Genomic DNA, 21,703 nt, shown 5'->3' on the forward strand with positions numbered 1-21,703 from the left:
AGCCAGCCCTTTCATCCTGTCCTATATATGTTATATACACAAAAAATATAGACTCTGTTATCATGACATAGAAACCAAATGACAAGTGTTGGTCTCTATTATCACCATTGTTCAGTCATTTTAATTTGCATCCAACTCTTTGTAATCCCATCTGTTATTTTCTTGGCAAAGATACTGGAGAGATATGTCATTTCCTCAACTCATTTTACAGATGAGGAAACTGATGCAAACAGTATTAAGTGATTTGCCCAGGATCACAGTTTGTATCTGAGGCCAGATTTGAACACAGAAAGATGTGTCATCCTCACTCCAGCCTTGATACTCTTATCTACTGCCTGACCTAGCCATAATCACCACTTTCTGGGTCATAATGAATCAAAGTTTACTATATTTGTGTGAAATTTTTTCTGTGTTACTGAATTTGAAACATAATATATAGCACTTTTGTAGTACTCTAAAAATATCTCATTTTTATCCTATGATAACCCTGTGCTTTTATTGGAACCCATTTTACAAATGAGGAAACTAGGGCAAACAGGACACACAGATAGTTAATATATGAGATAAGATTTAAACTCAGGTTCTTCTGACTCCAAGTTGAGGGTTGTGTGTATCTTTTAATGAGATATATTAAGGAAAATCAAAATTTGGGGAAAATGTTTAATTGCTTAGGGAAAAAAATCTCATTTCTGATATGTGCTATTAGAACAGGATTCTTAACCTTTTTTGTATCATAGACCTTTTTTGTCAGTCTGGTAACTTCTCAGAACAATGATTAAAAATGCCCAAGATAAAAATCATAGTGTAAAAAAAAGAAACCATTTACAATGAAATATACTTATCAAAAGAAAAAAATTTATCAACACATTTTTAGAAGACATTCATAAGACCACACAGGCTAAGAACCACTGAATTAGTCTGATAGTTTTAACTAGAAAGATAAATTTTTATCTCATCACTTTCATCAAATTTTATTCTTACCACCTTCATCAAAAGCATTTAATATGTGTTTAATTACTAAAACAATTGTAGTATACAGAAAAATCCAGAGCTCCCTTCCTAAGGGTGGATGGAAGTGGAGGGGTTAGGAGCAGAGCCAAAGATAAAGGATCTGAGCTACGTAAGCAGCTTTCTAGGGCATACCACTCAGGATGGAGGGCCATGAAGAGCTGCTTCTATTAATTTTTATAATTGCACATGTTTTATGCCTGAAAATTCTACTGCAGAGCATAAAGGTATTATAAGTCAAGTCACACGTGCTGCAGTGAAGCTTCAAAGCATCTGGTGAATATTAAATACATGCAAGCAAACCTTGCTTAGGGTTTACAAATCCTTAGTTACAACTTTTCCTAGCAGGAATGGAGGGAAGAGACTCCCCTTCTCTACAAGATGCTTCTGAGTTTATTGTTAAAGCTCCAAGATATCAGAAAATATCTCCTTTGGCTTTATGCCACCCCGTTCATACCATTCATCATCTTCACAACCTGTGAAGAACATTTTACAAATCTAGGAAGTGCTATATAATTGCTAGCTAGCATGATCATCCCTGATGTTCAGAGAGCACTGGAAAGTTTACAAAGAATTTTACACATATTTTCTCACTTGCTCTCACCTCCAGCTCTTAATTAGTCAACAAGCTTTAAGTGCCAGACCCTATGCTGTTCACTGAAGTGAAGGGAGGGAGGGAGGGAGGAAGAAAAAAAGAAGGAAACATAGATGGAAAGAAGCCATCCCTGCCCTCCAAGGAGCTCATATTCTCAGTCTCAATGTTCTCAATTGTAAAATGAAGGGGTTGAATTTGATGATCAATAAGGTACTTTCCAGCCTCAAAACTATAATCCTCACAGCTACCTTTTAAAAGAAAGATTATAGTGAGAACACTGAAATTCAGAGAGGTCAGCTGACTTGTCTGTGTTCAAATGTTTTGTCAGATGAAGAGAAAATGACTTCAGGCCTCTTCTGGCTCCAAAATGAGAGCTTTTTCCTCCTTAGAAGATTGACTCTTTAGCCCAAGAAAGCCTCAGGTAGCTCCATCTTGGGGATCAAATTTCCTGCTTCATTTGTCAGCTGCAGCGTCTCTGTTGCTCTCTTCCTGCTCAGTGGGGAGTAGTCACAGTAATACAGTATTAAAAGACAGCTAGGTGATTAAGTGGATAGAGCATCAGCCCTGGATTCAGAAGATCCTGAGTTCAAATGAGGTCTCAAATCCTTCCTAGCTGTGTGACCCAGGCAAAGCTCCTAACCCTGTTTACCTCAGTTTCCTCATCTGTAAAATGTCCTGGAGCAGGAAATGACAAAGGACTCCAGTATATTTGCCAGGAAATGCCCTCCCCAAATGAGATCATAGAGAGTCAGACTTGACTGAAACAATAGGATCCTAGTAACCTTTTGTGAATGACTGAAAGGCTCTGATCCTGGGTAACATTGTCTTTTTTGTTATTTAGACATTGGTGGAAGTATCACTAGAAAAATGTCCTTGTGATGTAGAGGAGATCCTGGTGTCTTGAAGACCCTAAGAGCAAAATACAAACTCTTATGGGGTCTATAAAGCTGGAAGGAAGGGCTTCAAACATGAGCTTGGCAGCAGAATATCAGGCTTTTGCCCAAAAGAACAACCAGGTTCTGAAAACAATTGTGTTTGAAAAGTAGTATTCAAAGTACAGGATTCTGGTGAACCATAAGAGGGGGTGGACAAGAAGGACTATGAGAAAGTTAATGATGTTGAACTGTTTGTATTCCTGCATGGGAAGAAAAAATTCATATGAACTTTCTCATAAGAGCTAACAGCTCTTATGAGCATTTATAGACAAGGCACAGGAAGGAGCTGAATATAATGCTATTATATAATAGCTGAATATAATGCTATAATATAATAAAAAGATGGAGTCAATGGGTGATAAATGAAAGTACTGCAAGGAAGAGAAAGGAGAGGAAGAAGGGGCTAAGATAGTTCACATAAGAGTCAAGAAAAAGCTTTTTCAATGGAATGGAACGGGGGAAGGTGGAGGGGAATGAGTGTGCCTTCATTCTCATCAGAAATGACTCAGAGAGGAAATAACACACACTTAATAGGGTATAGAAATCTATCTTACCCTAGAGAAAAATGAGAAGAAAGGGATGGGATGGGGGGGGGGGGATGGGGAGGGAAGTGGGGGGAATAGGTAATGGAAGAGAGGGAAGATTGTGGGAGAGGGTATTCAGATACAATACACTTTTGGACAGGGACAGGATGAAGAGAGAATAAAATAAATGAGAGTGGAGGGAAATATAGCTACTAATAGCAACTGTGGGAAAAATATTGAAGCAATTTCTCTGGTGGACTAATGATAAAGAAAGCAACCCACCTCAGAGACAGAGCCATTGAAATCTGAACACAGAGTGAAGTACATTTTTTCTCTCTCTCACTATTATTGAGGTTTCTCATCTTCTTGGGGGGTATGTTTACTCTTATACAAGATTATTGTAATAGCATAAAATAAATAAACCAAAAAAAAGAAACTAGTATTCAGTGCATCTCACTTTTAATAGAAGGTTAACTACTCAGTCATGAATATTTTTTACTGTTGTTACCCATCAAACATAGTAAACTGGTGGAAGGAGGGCTCATACTGAGGAAATTATCACTCCATTGAAGTATTGAAGCACGTTCTGAAAGAGAAAATATCTTCTAATTGTTCTCCATATAGCTCTTTCCATTTGGTGGTTCCCTTTTTCTTTAGCTCCTTTTATATCTGACTTGCCCTATCCTAATCCTTTGTCAGAAGTTTATTCAGTAAGAGAGGTTAAAGATCTTTGCTGCCCTTCATCTCTTTTCAAACTAAAATTGGAGCAGTTATAAAGAGGCAGACAAAGACTTTATGGGAAGAAGTACTGAGGGAGAAACCAGGAGAGGAGCAGTCCTGAATCCCAGGCACTGATTTACAAATTGTCCAGTCTTTTGGGGAATAATAGTAAGAAGTCAGGAGCAATGAAGCAGAGTTATAGACATCAATAAGTATTCTAAAATTTCTTTTTATATTACTTTGCCCTTTATTTCATGAGAAATCTGCATATTTCACTTCCTCCTCTCTGTCCCTCTAGATGACACAATGAAAGCAACTTCAAGGCTACAGTTTCTTTTAGGAAGACCAATATGGGTGTCCTTGGAGGAACTGATGGGAAATTCAGCCAGGAATACAGCTCTGAGCTGAGCCTTCCTTCTAAAATCTTGCTCCTTTTTCACTAATGTTATGAGACTCTCCTGTTTTTAGAAGGGCACCATTAGTCTGCAAGAATACTGCAGAAAGATGGGAAAAGAGCTTGTTTGAATGGGTTGTGGTTTCCCCGCTTTTCTCAGTTAGAAGGAACCAAATGATTACAGCAGATGGGTGAATCTGAGCCCTGAGTTACCCAGCCCCTCTGCTAGAGTAATAGTATCCATTTCATTAACGATGCCTGCCCTCAAGAAACAGCTGTGCTTATGAAAAAATGTGTCTGAAGATAGGATGAGCCAAAGATTGAATTTAGGAGAAGTAGATATAAGAATCCTCTGAAAGAGGAAATATTCCAGCTGCCAGGGCTGCTTTGGTCTCTGTTTTCCCTTTCAGGCTGGAGAAGATATAATCTAGGAGAAGAATCCCCCTTCTTTTTATAAATTAATATTTTATTTTTATCCAATTACATGAAAAAAACAATTTTAATATTAAAGTTTTGAGTTCCAAATTCTATCTCTCCCTCTCCTTTCCCCTCCTTGAGATATTAAGCAAGCTGATATAAATTCTACATGTGTAGTCATGTAAAACATTTTCACGTTAATCATTTTGTTCAAGAAGACTTGAGAAGCAGAGAGAAAGAGAGAAGGAAGGGGAAAAAAGAGAAAGAAAAAAAGAAAGAACAAAGAAAAAAAGACAGAAACCTTTAGTCTGTATTCAGACTTCAGTTCTTTCTCTGGAGGTAGATAGCATTTTTCATCATAGGTTTTTTAAATTTTTTTTTATTTAAGGCAATGAGGTTAAGTGATTTGCCCAAGGTCACACAGCTAGGCAATTATTAAGTGTCTGAGACCAGATTTGAACTCAGGTACTCCTGACTCCAGGGCCAGTGCTCTATCCACTGTACCATCTAGCTGCCTCTCCATCATAGGTTCTCAAGAATTGTCTTGGAACTTTGTATTTCTGAGAGTAGTTAAATCACTCACATATCTCTGTCATACAATATTACTATTCCTGTGTACAGTGTTTTCCTGGTTCTGTTCACTCTACTTTGTATCAGTTCATGTAAGTCTTTCCAGGTATTCCTGACATCATCCTGCTTGTTATTTTATATAGCACAATAATATTCCATTACAATCATAGATATCCCCCTTTTTTGAGAGTGAATAAGTGGCATCATGTTTTTTATCCTCAGGGTACTCAAGAAATTTTATTATACATAGATACAGATATATATGCAACTCATCAAATTTGTATATATTGTTTTTTCATAATAATAATAATATGAAATAAAATAATCAATATTCTTTAAATCACATACTAAAATAATTATGCATCAATTTCTATTTAGACCGTAAACATATGTTCTTATGTATAATACATATGTGTATTGTACGTGCATGCATATATGTGTGCATATATGAGTTCATCTGTGGTTTTTTTGCATACTCATTGTTCAATTCAGTTTGCATGCTATATAAGAAGTGTATGACCTAGTCCTTGCCCTTAAGGAATCTAGAGTCTAATTGAAAAGACAAAGTATCACCCTGGCTATTTTCTTGCCATTAATCGTACCTTTGTATCCTCATGACTATCAGGCCCAGTGACTGTGCTTCCATCCTCCCTGGTGGCTATCTGAGTATAAACTCACATGGTTCATTATATCTAGCAATTTCCAACCATGACCTCCACCCTCAGTCATCTTCTTGCCATCTGATATACATCATCCACTTGCCCCCCCCTTTTTCTTTGTTCTAAGGAACCATAATCATAGCAGTATTACTATTACTATGAGAAAGTGCAGGTCACTGTAACTCCCTCACAGTTCCATGATCCCTATGATTTATCAAACCAAAACCTTCTTGGTTACCATTACCTTCTATGTGATAGTTACCTCTGCCCCTTTAACATGGAAGTTCTTTGAAGGTAGGGGGCTGTCGCCTTTTTGGATTGGTGTCCTTAACACCTTGCACAGTCTTTGGCATACAATGAGCACTTAATAAAATGCCTCTTTGTTCTTCAATTCATGTTTTTTAAAAAATTACGTAATATAAGACATTGATAGGCAGAATAATATGGTGGTTTGTGGACTGACCTGAAAATCATTTTATCTAGATTTAACTTCCATTTTTGTCACACGCTGGGCAAGTCACTTCACTTCTCAGTGCTCCAGAGTTCCAAGACAATAAGTCCCATCACACAACTATACTAATGGAGAGGGAATTTTTTTCTCTTTCTTTTCTTTAACCTTCCTTTCTTCATTTCCTCCTTCCTCCCTCCCTCCCTTTTCTACCTACCTTCCTTCCTTCCTTCCTTCCTTCCTTCCTTCCTTCCTTCCTTCCTTCCTTCCTTCCTTCCTTCCTTCCTTCCTTCTTTCCTTCTTTCCTTCTTTCCAGTATTCCGTCTATAATATACCAGAAAAGTGATCAAGCTAGCTGGGGGGGGGGGGCACTTTCCAAGGAAACCTGTTCACTTTAGGGATAGCTCTAGTTGTTAGAAAGATATTCCTTATGTCAAACCTAAAGTTGGCAACTTCAGTCCATTTTGTTTAATTCTGTACTCTCCATGTCTAGATTATTCTTTGTCCAAATGATGGTTCTGCTATCTCCCCAAACTGAACATAGCTCTACTGTGTCCCCAAAGACTTTTTCAGGCCAGGTATCCTCAGGGATAAAGCTCCTCTGACCCCCTGATACAGAGGGTTAAACAAGTAATAAGTAGAGTTCCTAACCATCTGTATGCAAAGTGTTGCTTCATAATCTAACAAGTGTTTCATATATCATTGCATATTTCTGCCTTTGTTTTCTTTGTTTGTTAGGGATGCAGGGCAGATTTCTCCAGAGGGAATCTGCTGTCAACCTCCTGTGTTGGTCACATCCTTACGTTCTGGCCCATTGCTCTAAACAGTAGGTTGTTTCCATTTCAGTGAAGATGGGCATCCATCTCAATAGTTTCTTTCAGCTGTAATAATAGCTCTTGTACCTTGGGTAAAAGAGATGTTAACCAGCCTGGGTCTTATTGATCACACTAAGCTTGAAGAGGATACTGTTGATTCAAATGTACTTAATGTTTCAGTGCATCAGGTAAAAGGGTGGGGGGAGAGGGAGACTCTGGGGCTGGGAGAGGCTGAAGGGTATAGGTGATTAAAAAAGCTTGCCTGGTATATTTGGGTATTTTTTTTCTCCCCCTTCTAATCTCTGATAGTAAATGGGTAATCAGAAAGCAGGGTCCCACCAGGTGCGAAAAGAAGGATGATGCCATGCTGTGGAAAGTCAATACAATCATGGATTCTTTTAAATATGCTTTTTCATTTGCTAACTGTACTCCGGCTCTCAACATCTTTATGGAGAGATTCTGATGGGCCCCTGGAGGGCTGTTAGGTTACACATGACTGGGGGAAGAAAGGCATCCAGTCAGGCAAAGAATATAAAGAAAGCCAATCCATGCTGCCTCCCTGTGAACATCTTCCTGGCTTAAAGGAAAAGAGGACTGTGGAGAAATGAAACTGCAGGAGATCCAACCAAGCTATAAATTTTAACATATCCCTTTGCCAGTGATTTTATTAGATCTTGGAATGAGAGTGGAATAAGTGATGGGTTGAGGTTGTGTGCTACAATGGTACATGTTCTGGATTAAAGATCAGAAGATCTGGGTTCAAATCCTGAATGTGCCCCCTCTTATTTGTATTACTTTGGGCATGTCACTTCCCCACTCTTGGGTTTTAGCTTCCTCATCTGTAAAATGAGAGGGTTGGAATACATAACTCTTAGCTCTAATGCAAAGATTTTATGATAGCCTAGCTAGATAGACTAAAGGCATTTAACTTTATATTTACCAAATCAAAGTTGTCTCTTCCTTCTCTAACATCCTATAGCACTCATTGATCTATATCACTGACTGCTGTAAAGACTATACTATGTTACGAACTTTTTTTTACACATATATTGCTGTCTCTTCAACTAGAAGGTAAATTTCTTGAAGGCACAGATCATGTATTTCTATATCTTGCCTTCAGTGGCCACTCTTACTGTGCACAGAATAGATACTTAGTAAGAATTTGTTGTCCTGTGACCCTTAGCATTACTTGCCATGAGACTATTTCCATGTTCTTAAATATTTGGTCTGACTTTGACTAAGATGCTTTTAATGGTGTCTGTTATCATTGTCAGTGCCCATCTTCTGGAGAGGTAAAGGGGTGAGTTCAGCCTCTAAGGTCCAAATTTAGGCTGAACCTGTGACTTCTTGTTGTTCACATCATGAAATGTACTTGAGAACAGTACTGGTGGAGCCATGCCTAGACCCTGCCCCCAGATACCCTGGGTACACAGACATGTCCCATAGTAGCCAGCATTTATATAATGCTTTAAAGTTTGCAAAGCACTTAATATATATCTATCTATATCTAGATAGATATAGATAGATACAGATACAGATACAGATATATTCTCTCATTTGAACCTTCCAACAACTCTTTGGGTGAGTGGTGTTGCTATCCTTATTTTACGGATGAAAAAACTGAGACAGAGATATAAGAGACTTATTCAGGGTTGCACAACTAAATAAGTGTCAAACTCAGGTCTTCTGATTCTACATCCAACTCTCTATCCATTCAACCTAGTTGTTAATTCTCCCACAGTCAGCAGGCAGACATGATGATGTCATTCAGAAGACAAAGGAAAATAAGGAGCATCAGTCCACTGTAGCTGAGTCCTCAAACTAGTACTCTAACCCTTAAAGCTTAGTCATTTGTTCCAACACTTTCCCATATACCACATTTACTACCAAAGGTCAGCAGATTTGACATGCAGAGACCACTTCCATCCTTTTAACATTGATTCCACATAAATCCTCTCTTCCTATGACCCAAGTTTAATGAAACCATTGGTGTCTATCTCTGGCTAGATTCTTAACCCCTTACTTATGAATTCAAGGTATGAACAGATAGGTTTTCCATGGATATGTTTGGCCATCTCCTGCATCCTGATCCATATCTGTCCACAGGACCCAGATGATTCCAAAAGAGAAAGTGAAGCTGGTGACCTTGCACAACACCCCCTCACTTAAATCCAATTGACTTGTATGTCATGCCATCACCTTTCTGATGTCATGTTCCTCTTTGAGAATGAAGGACAAACAATAACAACAAGGAGGCACAGTCATACTTTGATATCAAGTTTTTGTTCTGTTTTTTTTTGTTTTTCTCAGGATAAAATCCAGTTGTCATCAAGAACCACAAAAATAGAATAGCTCCTATTGATTATGACAGGCTTTGACTTTAGAGTCTCTATGGTTGGCAAAAATATTCTGACCCGATACAGGCATAGATGATTTTTAATCATAATCACAAGAAGCACAATATTATAAAATTTCTAAACTATAGTAAAGTTGCTAGAGAAAAATACAGGAAAAATACTCTAACTGCAAATTCCTTGAAGATGAAACCTGTCCTACTGAGGTAGAATTAATTCATTCTGACTTCTGACTCCATGAGATCACACCAAAAAACCCAAGTAAACTGCATCTGCTGTTGCCTGAAGCAGTTCTCAGGAACTGTGGTACATGTTTGTATGTTGGAATAAACCTCCAAAAGCCTATGACTAGGAAAGAGCTTCCAGAGCTGAATAGGAATTAATTCTTGGACTTCATCCTTATATACTTCTTCATTGTCTGAGGCTTAGATTATGTGTTTTTGGCTTCGAGTTCAAAAGAGAGGGAAAAATGCTCTTTCCGAAGTTCTTCTCAACCCACCTTTTTCCTCTCTTAGCAGAATGGGCTGGTCTAACAGGATGCAGAAGATTTCCCAAAGATGAAAGGAACCTTATTCTGTCAGGGAGTACAATGCCCAGACTCAGCCTGAAGGATATGTGGTTGGGACACAAGGCAGTCAAACCAAGCTCTCTCTAATGAGCACAGACCAAAGTAGTACCTAATCCAAACTGAGAATCAACCAGGCAACAAATGTCCTGAACAGCAGATCAACTTCATTTAACACTGAAGGTCCCAACCCTTAAGTTTTGCAGTCCAAGGCTCATCATTCTTCTCTGACCTTGAAGAATTTTTGACAATTTTATGACCCAATATCTAATGAAGGAAGGTGGGCTTGACAGTTCTCTATAGAGAGTCACAAAACCAATAGTAGCAAGGCTTAGTTTTCACATAGCTGATAACTTGAAGCAGCCCTAGTTTGACTTGTTTCTTATGTACTATCCTAAGTGCTGGGATAAAAATGTAAGCAAAAGGAAAAATAGTCCTTATGTTTAAAGAGCTTATATTCTAATGGGGAAAGACAATTCATAAAAGGGGAAAGGGGAAGGGAGGTATGCATGGCAATAAAGTGTAGAATCCAAAGCAGATCTGGGAGAAGAAGGAGTTTTCTAGGCACTGGACCATTCCTCAAAATGGAGTTTCCATGAAGAACTCTGAAAGATGAAAGAAGAGGCACACAAGAGCAAAAAGATGTTCTATGGTGAGAAGACCTGGTGGAGTCTTCTCCAAGGAAAGTGGGGTGCTTTTCTGCTGTTTCTAGCATCACCCTGACTACTAAGTTGACCTGTTAGAAACCAGTTCTGATCACATTAATTTCCCAGGGATAATTGACTTTGAAAGATTAACACATCAGCTGGATCCTGATACTTGAGAGCCAGGCAGAAGTAAGTAGCTATATTCTGAAGCTGGATCAATAGCTTTTAGCAGAATGATAAATTTTAAATCTATCTCATTGCAATGCCCTGAAGTTAAGTGAAGTCTCTTAAATCCATCAAACCCCTGAGCTACAATGAGAGAAAAAGAGCTCTTCTAAGGCAACACTAATTAATTTTGATTGAAAAGGTAGGTGAACCATGAATGCTAACAGTAGGGAAGAGTTAGTTAGGTCTAGGTGACTGGCTAGACTTGAATATATATCCCTATGTCCCATCTCCATCTTGGTTCCCATTCCTGCTGCTGGGAAACTGGAGGAAATTTCCATTCCTTAAGAGCAAGCTATCCTATACTGATTTTTTTTCATCTCTCCATCACCCATAGCATATTGGGGGGGTAGGAGGAGCTAAATAAATACTTTGATTTTTTTAAGTTACCATTTAAGTTATCAAGTTACTCAGAGGGCTTCTGTCTCTTTACCAGCTGGGTAGGGTAAAGTTCTTCTCCCCTCCCCCAAACCCCCAGAAATGTGCCCCAGAAGACTGTGCTAAAGGAAGAAACAGATCCCTAACGAGGTTTCCATAGAATCAAGACATCTTGGGTAGTCCCGGTTCTTCTCTTAACAATATGGCACATGATTTGACTAGCTCTCATTATGGTTCTGGTTAGTGACCAGGTTGGCATTATGTTTGGTGCCCCAAATTATATAAGTTCAGAAATCTCAGGGCATGACAATATTATTTTTTATTCTCCTGATACTATAGCTATAGTTAAGGAAAGAGGCAGGTTTTAACTCATAAGATTAGAGCTGAAAGAAGATTCAAAGATTATCGAGTCCAACTCAGTTATTGTTTAAGTAAGAAAAATGAGAACCAGAGAGATAGTATAGTGCCTTCCCCCAAATCAGAACTGGGATTCAAAATGTGACCATATGTCTAATACCTTTTCCTACTACCCTTTAGAATCTTGATAGCCTGTCTATCTCTGGTTGTAATTTCCCTAATTGGGTAAAGTGATGAGAGGTTGGCAGAACTGGGACTTGACCCTCCTCCCAATTCCTAGTCCTCTACCAGCCTCACCACCTTTAGGCTCAAGGCTTCCCTTGAACAGAACAGCTTAACTGTAGGGAAAGCACTGTCAGAAGTATCTGAATCCTTAATACTAGCAGCCTCAGGTGGGTCAGCTGTCAGAGTGCATTTTGCTCCAGAGAGACCTACTGATGTATGTCTTAGGAAGAACTCATTTGAATAAGGCAGGAGATATAAATTAATAATGGCATTTCAGCTCTAGTCAGAGTAGCATCTAGGAACTGGTGGCTAAGTCCTACCTGAAATACTGAAGAAACAACATAAATTTGCAATAGCACAACACACCAATGCTGTGTTCTTCCATAGACTTCTTTGTTGGCAGAGGAGGGAAGTTTGGAATTTGGTCTTACGTAGGCAGACTTACTAGCTTTGGATGATCAGCTGCATAGTTGCTTACATGAACCTCATTTCTAAGGTCTGTCTGCTTAAATAAGGCCTTAGGTCTTTCACCTTCCCCTGGATCCTGGGATAAACTCCAGCTTAAGGCACTGAAAGAACTGTCCTATAGATCTCCTGAGCTATTACCTTCTTTACTCCATCCTTCGCAAGTCACATTTTGGAAAGGGGAGGAGATGGACAGAAGGAGAACTAGAGAGGTTGAAAGAGAAAAGGAGCAGGTTTCTGGGTCTGGAATGCAAAAGTGGGACTTAACATTTTCACTTGCTTTAAAGCTCATTTGATTGGTAGATTCATAGATGACTAAAGCAGGGCCCCTGTTATGTTTACCATGAAGGATATTTAGTCTCCTAAGTTCTTACCCCACATTTTTATCTCTAAACTGGACAACAGCTGAATTCCTTGAATATCTGTCCAATTAATCTGTAACATCAGTAGTAACTGAGAAGGTATGTGCCAAATTCAGTAAAATTCTGCAGATACATATTAAATACCTAAATACCTGCTGTGTGTAAAATACTAGGGCACAAACTAGCAATAGTCTCAGCCCACGAGTGTTGTTGCTCATTCATGTCTTTTGTGATCTGAATATAGGATCAGGGCTAAAAGAATTTAAGAAATCACCTTTTCAATCCTTGAATTTTACATATGAGGAAACTGAGACCCAAAGAATAAAATGACTTTTGGCCAAGGTTTCACAGCTTGCTTATGACTTAGTTGGGATTCACAACTTAGGCCTCTGGACTTCTATTCTGGGGGCCAACTCTTCCATGTTGCTTCTTGTAAATGACCTCATCTAAAATTGGGAGATTGGCAGGTTTTGCACTAGGGCTCTGCCTACCTATCAGTCAGCGTACACTTCCTTTCCTCTTCCATTTCAGTGGCCCCAAATTTAGTAGGTGCTTCCCCTTATCAAGACAAACCAACAGAATTAACTCCCTTGGAGACCAGGACCTCAATATAAATAGTGGAGCATAGGAGTGTGAGGCCATTGGGAAGTCTTCTTTGGTCCCAAGTTTAGCTCCTAATTTAGGAGGTGCTATTAATAAAAATGATAATCCTCCCCGTCAAATTATTATCATTTGGTAATTTGATATTATTTGCTAATATTATCAATCAGTATTTTAAAGCCTAAACAGTCCTGAGGTCCATTCCCTTCACTTTACAGCTATGGAAAACAAGAGATCTCAGATTCAAAGTTAATATAGCACCAGCAACCTCCCTGGCACCAGTTCAACAACTTAACTATATTTTCCAAACAGTCATAGTGGATTTCATTTGTGGGTGTTTTTGTTTATTTTTGTTTTCTGGGAATGGAGAGAAGGAAGACAATGAGAAAAAAAAAACAATCAGAGAATCAGAGAAAGCCAGCCAGAAACACAGAATGTAGAACAATTAGGAGCTAAATTTGGCCTGAATAGTGTCTCCTCCTGTGGAGGTGCTCACTGCTGGTTGAGGTCTTGATAAAATGAGAAGATTGTGGGAAACTGTTTTTGTTGAGCTTTTAAATGTATATCTTGAATTTTGGTGAATGACCTAGAATCAGAATTGAGAGTATATGTAAATACATTTTGGTCAAACAATTTTCTCTTTTAAAAATGAGTTTTACTAAAGGCATTTTTCATGACCTTTCTTTGAGTGGGTTTGACTTTCTTAAAATTACAAATCCTAAACTTAACAGCACCAGGAGTTGGACTAATGGATTCATTTTGGGATCTGAAATCCTAGGCTGGCTTCTGTGCACTACCGTTTATCTATCCATTTACTGCCTGCCTTAGACTTTCATCCAAACCACTTGACTCTCTCTCTTTTTCCGTAAAATGAAGGGAATGGCCCTGAGGACTAGCTAGGCTTTAAAATACTGATAAGATACGTTAATATTAGCAAATAATATCAAATTACCAAATGATAATAATTTGAGGGGAAGGATTATCATTTTTATTAATACTACAGAACCAGACCTGAGCCTCTTGGCATCTCTTGGCAGAGACTGGGAAGACTAAGGGGAGACAAAGAGGTTTGATTAGTCTAATAGTGGAAACAGCTTGAGAGGCAGGACCCATTGACTAAGCCCATTAGCACAGACTGCTGTTCAGTTTAGGTGGCTTCAGCTCAGGTAATTTTGGAGTCCTAAGCTTTGCTTCCTGCCTACATTTTGGAACACAGTATTGACTGAAGGTCCTGAGCATATTAACCTCTGACACTGGGTTAATCATCTAAAGAGATGACAGCTTGAATGAAAGCTAAAATCAGTTTCTTACCAAACCCAGAAAACCTAAATGACTCTTAATTGAACAGAATGTTCACTGGTCTTAGGTAGAAAAGGATTATTTTAGTATCCTCAAAAACCTTCCCATTTCCCTTCTAAATTTTCTGAACTCACGCTGTTCTCAAAAAGTTGGTACTAATTGTACAGAAGGGAACAGAAGGTTAGGAAGACAAGTATGACAGCTTTGGAACGAACATGTTGAATTGATTATGTTCTTTTTAAAAATGCAAGCTTTACATAATAATGTTTTCCTGTACAATCCTGCTCATCTGTTTGGTTCATGTTAGTCTGGATATGAAAATGCTTATTTGTCAAATAGAGTACAACAACAAAAAAATTTTTATATATGTACATATTTAAAGGTGGCAGCTAGATGGCTTAGTGGGTAGAGTTCTGAGCCTGGAGTCAGTAAGACCTGAGTTCAAATGCAGCCTCAGGTACCTACTAACAGTGTGACCCTGGGCAAGTCACCTAACTTCTTTTTAAGTCCATTTAAACACTGGAGAAGAAAATGGCAAACCACTCCACTATCTTTGCCAAGAAAACCCCATGAACAGCATTAGTATGCTTTGGTCCACAAGAGCACAGATACAACTGAAAAAATAAGATATTGAAAGTTAGTACTCATGACTGGAAGCAGTCAGGATTTAAAATGTCAAAGGGTTCAAGATCTTCAATAATTTATTTTATATCTTTTAATCCCGATATTGAATGAGGTAGGAGGTGTGTTAGAGAGAGGGTTGGACTTGGAGTATCCTCAGGCACCTCCTCACTGGCACTTGAGCAAGTCACACTCTGCTTACCTCAGTTTCCTCCACCATAAATTAGGGATTAAGAATAGCACTTACATCCTAGGCTGTTGTGGAATCAAATGAAATATATATCATTCCCAGTTATATACATACACATATGTGTATATATGTGTGTGTGTGTGTGTGTGTGTGTGTGTGTGTGTGTGTGTGTTGTACTATGCAAACCCTAAAATATATTATAAAATTAGGTATTTTCTTTTGTTGAGTGCAAAAGCACTTTTTTTTTCACTTATCAACCTTTCATTATCATCGTTTTAAAAAAATACTCCTTTTACCAAGGCAAATTAATACTATATTCTCCCTATTTCTTATATTCATTAATCTGATAACCGTAATATATAGCTTACCCAAATCTTGGCCTATTATGAGTCTGGGACTCTACCAACCATGAGTGGATCTCAATTTGAGTTTGATTCCATACCTGAGTCAACATTGACTGGAACTGAGGGACTATGATTGAAGCTGAAAGGGTAGAGCTTGCTGAGTTCTGTTGCATGTGATCTTATGTCTCAGGGCTGAAGGAAAAGGATAGAGGCTTTGGCAGAACCAAGAAGCAAGTATGAATTAGGCAAGAATTGGCAACCTCTTGGGATCTGTGGGCTTTGATGATTGGCAGTGAAGGGTGATAGCCAAGAAGAAGAGCCATTGGTTGCAATATAGACGAAGCACTAGGACTAGGACTTAGTAAAGGATAACTGGTGGCTCTATTGAAACATTTGCTTTTCTTTCCTTAGCAGACTTGATCAAAATGTCTGTCAGCGTCCATGAGAACCGCAAGTCCAGGACAAGCACAGGCTCTATGAACATCACTCTTTTCCACAAACCTTCCCATCCAGACTGTGTCTTGTCCCACCTCAACACCTTGCGTAAGCACTGTATGTTCACAGACGTCACCCTCTGGGCTGGGGACCGCTCATTCCCCTGCCACCGGGCTGTGTTGGCAGCCTCTAGTTGCTATTTTGAGGCCATGTTCAGCCATGGCCTGAGGGAAAGTTTAGATGATGCGGTCAACTTTCATGATAGCCTCCATCCGGAAGTCCTTGAGCTACTGTTGGACTTCGCTTATTCCTCCCGGATCATCATCAATGAGGAAAATGCTGAATCCCTTCTAGAAGCGGGGGACATGCTCCAATTCCATGATGTGCGAGATGCCGCAGCTGAGTTCTTAGAGAAGAATCTCTTCCCCTCCAACTGTCTGGGCATGATGCTCCTTTCAGATGCCCACCAGTGCCGCCGCCTTTATGAGCTCTCCTGGCGCATGTGCCTGCTACATTTTGAGACAGTACAACAGAGTGAAGACTTCAAAAATCTCTCCAAGGACACCTTATTGGATCTGATCTCCAGTGATGAGCTCGAGATAGAGGATGAACGCGTAGTCTTTGAGGCCATTATTCAGTGGGTGAAACATGACTTGGATGAGAGAAAGGTGTACCTCCCAGAGCTTCTACGCAGTGTACGACTGGCTCTGCTGCCTTCTGACATCCTGAAGGAGGCCATCGCCTGTGAGGACCTCATAATGGCAGATGAGCGTAACAAGCTTATCATGGATGAGGCTCTCCACTGCAAGAAGAAGATTCTACAGAATGATGGGGTGGTCACCAGCCCCTGTGCCCGACCCCGAAAGGCAGGCCACACCCTCCTGATCCTCGGAGGCCAGACCTTCATGTGTGACAAGATCTACCAGGTGGACCACAAAGCAAAGGAAATCATCCCAAAGGCAGACTTGCCCAGTCCACGGAAGGAATTCAGTGCCTGCGCTATTGGCTGTAAGGTCTATGTGACAGGTGGGAGGGGCTCTGAGAATGGTGTCTCCAAGGATGTCTGGGTATATGATACTGTCCATGAAGAGTGGTCCAAGGCTGCTCCTATGCTGATTGCTCGTTTTGGTCATGGCTCAGCTGAGCTGGAGAATTGCCTTTATGTGGTAGGGGGACATACTGCAGTGGCTGGGGTCTTCCCAGCCTCCCCCTCTGTTTCTTTGAAGCAAGTAGAAAAATATGACCCTGGAGCCAACAAATGGATGATGGTGGCTCCTTTAAGAGATGGAGTCAGCAATGCTGCAGTGGTGAGTGCTAAGCTCAAGCTCTTTGTCTTTGGTGGCACGAGTATTCACCGGGACATGGTGTCCAAAGTCCAGTGCTATGACCCTGCAGACAACCGATGGACCATCAAAGCAGAATGTCCTCAGCCTTGGCGCTATACAGCAGCCGCTGTCCTGGGCAGCCAGATCTTTATCATGGGGGGTGACACAGAATTCACAGCTGCTTCTGCCTACCGCTTTGACTGTGAGACCAACCAGTGGACGCGGATTGGGGACATGACAGCCAAGCGCATGTCATGCCATGCCTTGGCCTCAGGGAACAAGCTCTATGTGGTAGGTGGGTACTTTGGTACCCAGCGTTGTAAGACATTAGATTGCTATGACCCTACCTCAGATACATGGACCTGCATCACCACAGTACCTTATTCACTCATCCCCACAGCTTTCGTCAGCACCTGGAAGCATTTGCCTGCATGAGAAACCCTTAGGATAGTGACTTCAACCCCAGGAACTCAGCCAGGTAAGGCCTCACCCCTCTTTGGTGCCATGCTCTTCATGATGGGGCAAAAAGCTCAGGAACATTTCACCACTTGGAGATTCATTCTTTGAAAGTAGGCCCTTCTTTTCTTATCTTTTTTTCTTTTTTTCCCTCTTTCCCCCCAATTACATTAAAAGACAGTTTCGAACATTCATCCTTTTCCACATTCACTCAACATTGAAGCTTTTGAGTTCCACATTTTTCTACTATCCTTCCTTCTCTCCCTGCTCCCCATAACAGTGAGCAATCTGATAAAGGTTGTACATATAGCATCATGTTTAGCATATTTCCATAATAGTCATGTTTTGAAAGGAAAATTAGAACTAAGGGGGGAAAATTCATGAGGAAGAAAGAAAAAATAAAAGTTTTAAAAAGTGAATTTATTATGTTTTGCTCTGCATTCTAATTCCATAGTTTTTCCTCTGGATATGGATGGCATTTTCTATCACAGGTCTTTTAGAATTATTCTTGATCACTGACCTACTGAGAGGAGCTGTGTCCATCATAGTTGATCATCTCAAAATGTTGTTGTTAATATGTACAGTGTTCTCCTGGTTCTGTTCACTTCCTCAGCATCAGTTCATCCAGGTCTTTCCAGACTTTTCTGAAGTTCCATCCCTCATGATTTCTTACAGAACAATAGTACTCCATCACATTTATATGCCATAATTTGCTCAGCCATTCCCCAGTTGATGGGCATCCCCTCAATCTCCAATTCTTTACCACTATAAAAAGACGTGCTGTAAATACTTTTATATATGTAGGGGTTTTTTTACCCTTTTTTTGTGATCTCTTAAAGAGTAAGCACAGTTTTATTGCCCTTTGGGTGTTTTTTCAAATCCAGAAAGGGTGATCAGTTTACAACTCCACCTACAATGCATTAGTGTCCTAGTTTTCTCACATCTCTTCCCATGTTGATCATTTTCCTTTTTCATCATATTGATCAATCAATTCAGACATTCTTTAGTCTGCATGTTTCTTCTCACTGATATTCTGTGTTCTAACATCTCTCTCAGCTCTCTGTTTTATGGATGGTCCCAGAAGACTTTGAAGAGGTGTGGAAGGTGAAAGATGGAATGACTGAAGAAATAAAGATTCAGGCTTCTGAACATATTGATTAATTAAGCAATTCATGGCAATTTCCCAAGAACTAGACCTCCTCAGCTTAGTCCTGGTTCCCAAATACAGGGAGAATCATATATTTACCCATTAAAAACAACCAAAATCTAGTTAATTAAAAGGAAACAATACAACATCAGGTAATTTCATTTCTAATTATAAGAAAGGTTAGAGAATTTCCAAGTTAGAAGGACAAGGCTAAACAGATATAATTCCCCGAAACCTGAGGAAACAGTGTTTGTAAAGGAAGTGATTGATCAGTAAATAGGCCAATTTTCAGAGAAGATATACAGGTTGCTTGAGGTGTACAATTGTGAGAAAATTCCTTGGGTCAATATTTGGTTCTGACCTGGTTTCTGGTCAGCACAATCTTAGTCCTTTGTTAAGGAAGGGTCTCTAAGCAGCAGGTATGGTAGAACCAGCAGGTTCTGTCATACAGAGAAACAATGCAATAAGATTTTTCTCTCAATTCCCACAATTGAATAAAGTTTTCTCATAATACAGAAATTGGACTAGATCCCTAATTGACTAGAATGATAACTAAGGTAGCTCCAGAATTGAAAAACAAAATGGAGTAGGTGTGGCTCACTCAGTTTACCCAATTAACTACCCATTGTCCTAATCTCTTCAATTCTCTTAGAAGACATCAACCAACTAAATTCAACTAAACAAATATTTATAAGCACCTACCAAAAAAAAGCACATATTTAGTACCAACTCCTTTATTATATAGATGAGGAAATTGGGGTAACACTCCTACACCTATTCCCAGTCTATAGCCTTGCTATTTAGATATATCACCTGTCTGTGGTCACATAGCTGATAAAGTTGGCAGAAGTGTAATTTGAAATCCAGGTCTTCCTGATTTTAAGTTGAGCACTCTATACTGTTCCTCTGACAACATTAGGGATAAACAAAGTAAGCTTAGGATTTGGGGAGTGGACTGGAGACTTCACATCAAATTGTTCAACTGACTGCTGGGCATCTAAAGTTTATTTTATAATTGAACATGCCTGCCTTTATGATATTCATAGAAGGTCCAGCATTCTCCTTGCTAGGCTGCTCTATGCCTGTGAACACAATAGACAGTGGAGAGGAAATGCAATGAGAGATCCATGTGAGTTTTTTTTTTTTACTATTATACCTTATTTTCAGTGTCTTTATCAAATATCACAAAGATACTTGTTTTGTATTGTCTTAGTTCCCTTGACTTTCAGTGAAGCTTCAGAGTCTCTGATGGAGAGTGACACAAAAAGGGACATGATCTGCAAATGCAAGAACTCACTTTTCATATGTTGCCAATGTACACATGACAAAGCCCAGCTGTATCCAAAATGATCTCCACATTCTCCCACAGAGTGACTTGGCTTAGTCATCTTCTCTAGAAACTCTCCAGTTATCAAAGCCAACCCTTTGAAAATGTCTTCCTTTGAATTGGACTTGAATTTTCCAGGAGTACCTGACCAATATAGCACACAGGGGTGACTAATTAGCTTCTTCTTGCCTCATATTTCTGGAATCACATTCAATTTTATTTTTATTTTTTTCAATTGTATTTCTGACCTGTGGACCTACTTTCTACTGAAATACTTAAATCTTTGAAACATGACCTGCTTTTTAGGTATTTCACCTTTCATCCCATACTTAGGCTAATTTAGTGAACCTAAATGTAAGGATTTACATTTATTCCCTAATCCTGAAGCTAGGAAAATAGCTGTTCAAATCCAGCCTCAGACATTTATTTAACTGTACTTTGGATAAGTCACTTAACCTCTGTCTGTCTCAGTTTCCTTAACTATAAAATGGAGGTCAAAATAATACCTATCTCACAGTTTTGTTGTGGAGGATCAAATGAGATAATAGTTCTAAAGACCCTTGAATAGAGCACATAGTTGATGCTATATAAAGTCTAGCTATTGTTATCAAAGGTTTAAAATGCTGAATAGATCAGAGTGGAGGAGAGAGGAGAGAAGAGGATGAATCATATAGTGGGAAGGATACTGAATTTGGTGGCAGAAGAGATGGTTTAGAATCCTAACACCCACCTATTATGGGACCTTACACAGATCACTTAAACTCCTCAGACCTTACTCTTGCTGATTTGTAAAACTATGGGGGGGGGGGGCAGGGAGGCACTTAGGTGACATGGTGGATAGACACTGGTCCTGGTTTCAGGAGGACCTGAGTTCAAATCTGGCCTCAGACAATAATTATCTAACTGTGTGACCTTGGGCAAGTCCCTTAACCACATTATCAAAAGACTATGAGGTAGGGGTAGAACTAGATGAACTTTAAGGCCTTTAGTCTATGATCCTTTGATTCCTATGGGCATTTCACCAAATCATTTTCTTTCAGGCTGATGTTTGTCTGACAGCATTCCCTAGGTACTGTCATTCAGCTAAATCCTGAATCCAATTTACTTAATTATCACCTAGGCCACAACCCTCCATCTTGACCTCAGGATATTGAGACTGTTTAAGGCATAGGAAAAATACAATGTTATTTAATGCTATTTAACATTATAACATATTATTTAGCATAATAACAATGTTAATAGCAATGTTATGATATGATCATACAGTTAATTTCACACAATTAATCTAGGGAACCT

General features: G+C 39.4%; 1 protein-coding gene across 4 annotated transcripts in view; it reads left to right on the forward strand.

Annotated features, from left to right (window-relative positions):
- KLHL25 (kelch like family member 25) overlaps positions 1 to 21,703 on the forward strand; it is a 57,416-nt gene that overhangs the window by 20,185 nt on the left and 15,528 nt on the right. Inside the window, exons 2-3 of one of the 4 annotated variants that reach the window (XM_074234141.1) lie at positions 16,129 to 17,772; positions 17,878 to 17,955. In XM_074234141.1, the coding sequence (XP_074090242.1) occupies positions 16,143 to 17,772; positions 17,878 to 17,912 (1,665 nt within the window). In that variant the 5' untranslated portion in view covers positions 16,129 to 16,142 and the 3' untranslated portion in view covers positions 17,913 to 17,955. Of the gene's footprint in view, positions 1 to 16,128; positions 17,956 to 21,703 lie in introns of all 4 variants that reach the window. The other 3 variants (XM_074234140.1, XM_074234142.1, XM_074234139.1) reach the window with 3 other exon arrangements.

This window comes from Macrotis lagotis, chromosome 4 (assembly GCF_037893015.1).
Source record: "Macrotis lagotis isolate mMagLag1 chromosome 4, bilby.v1.9.chrom.fasta, whole genome shotgun sequence".
In the NCBI taxonomy this organism is placed as follows: Eukaryota; Metazoa; Chordata; class Mammalia; order Peramelemorphia; family Peramelidae; genus Macrotis; species Macrotis lagotis.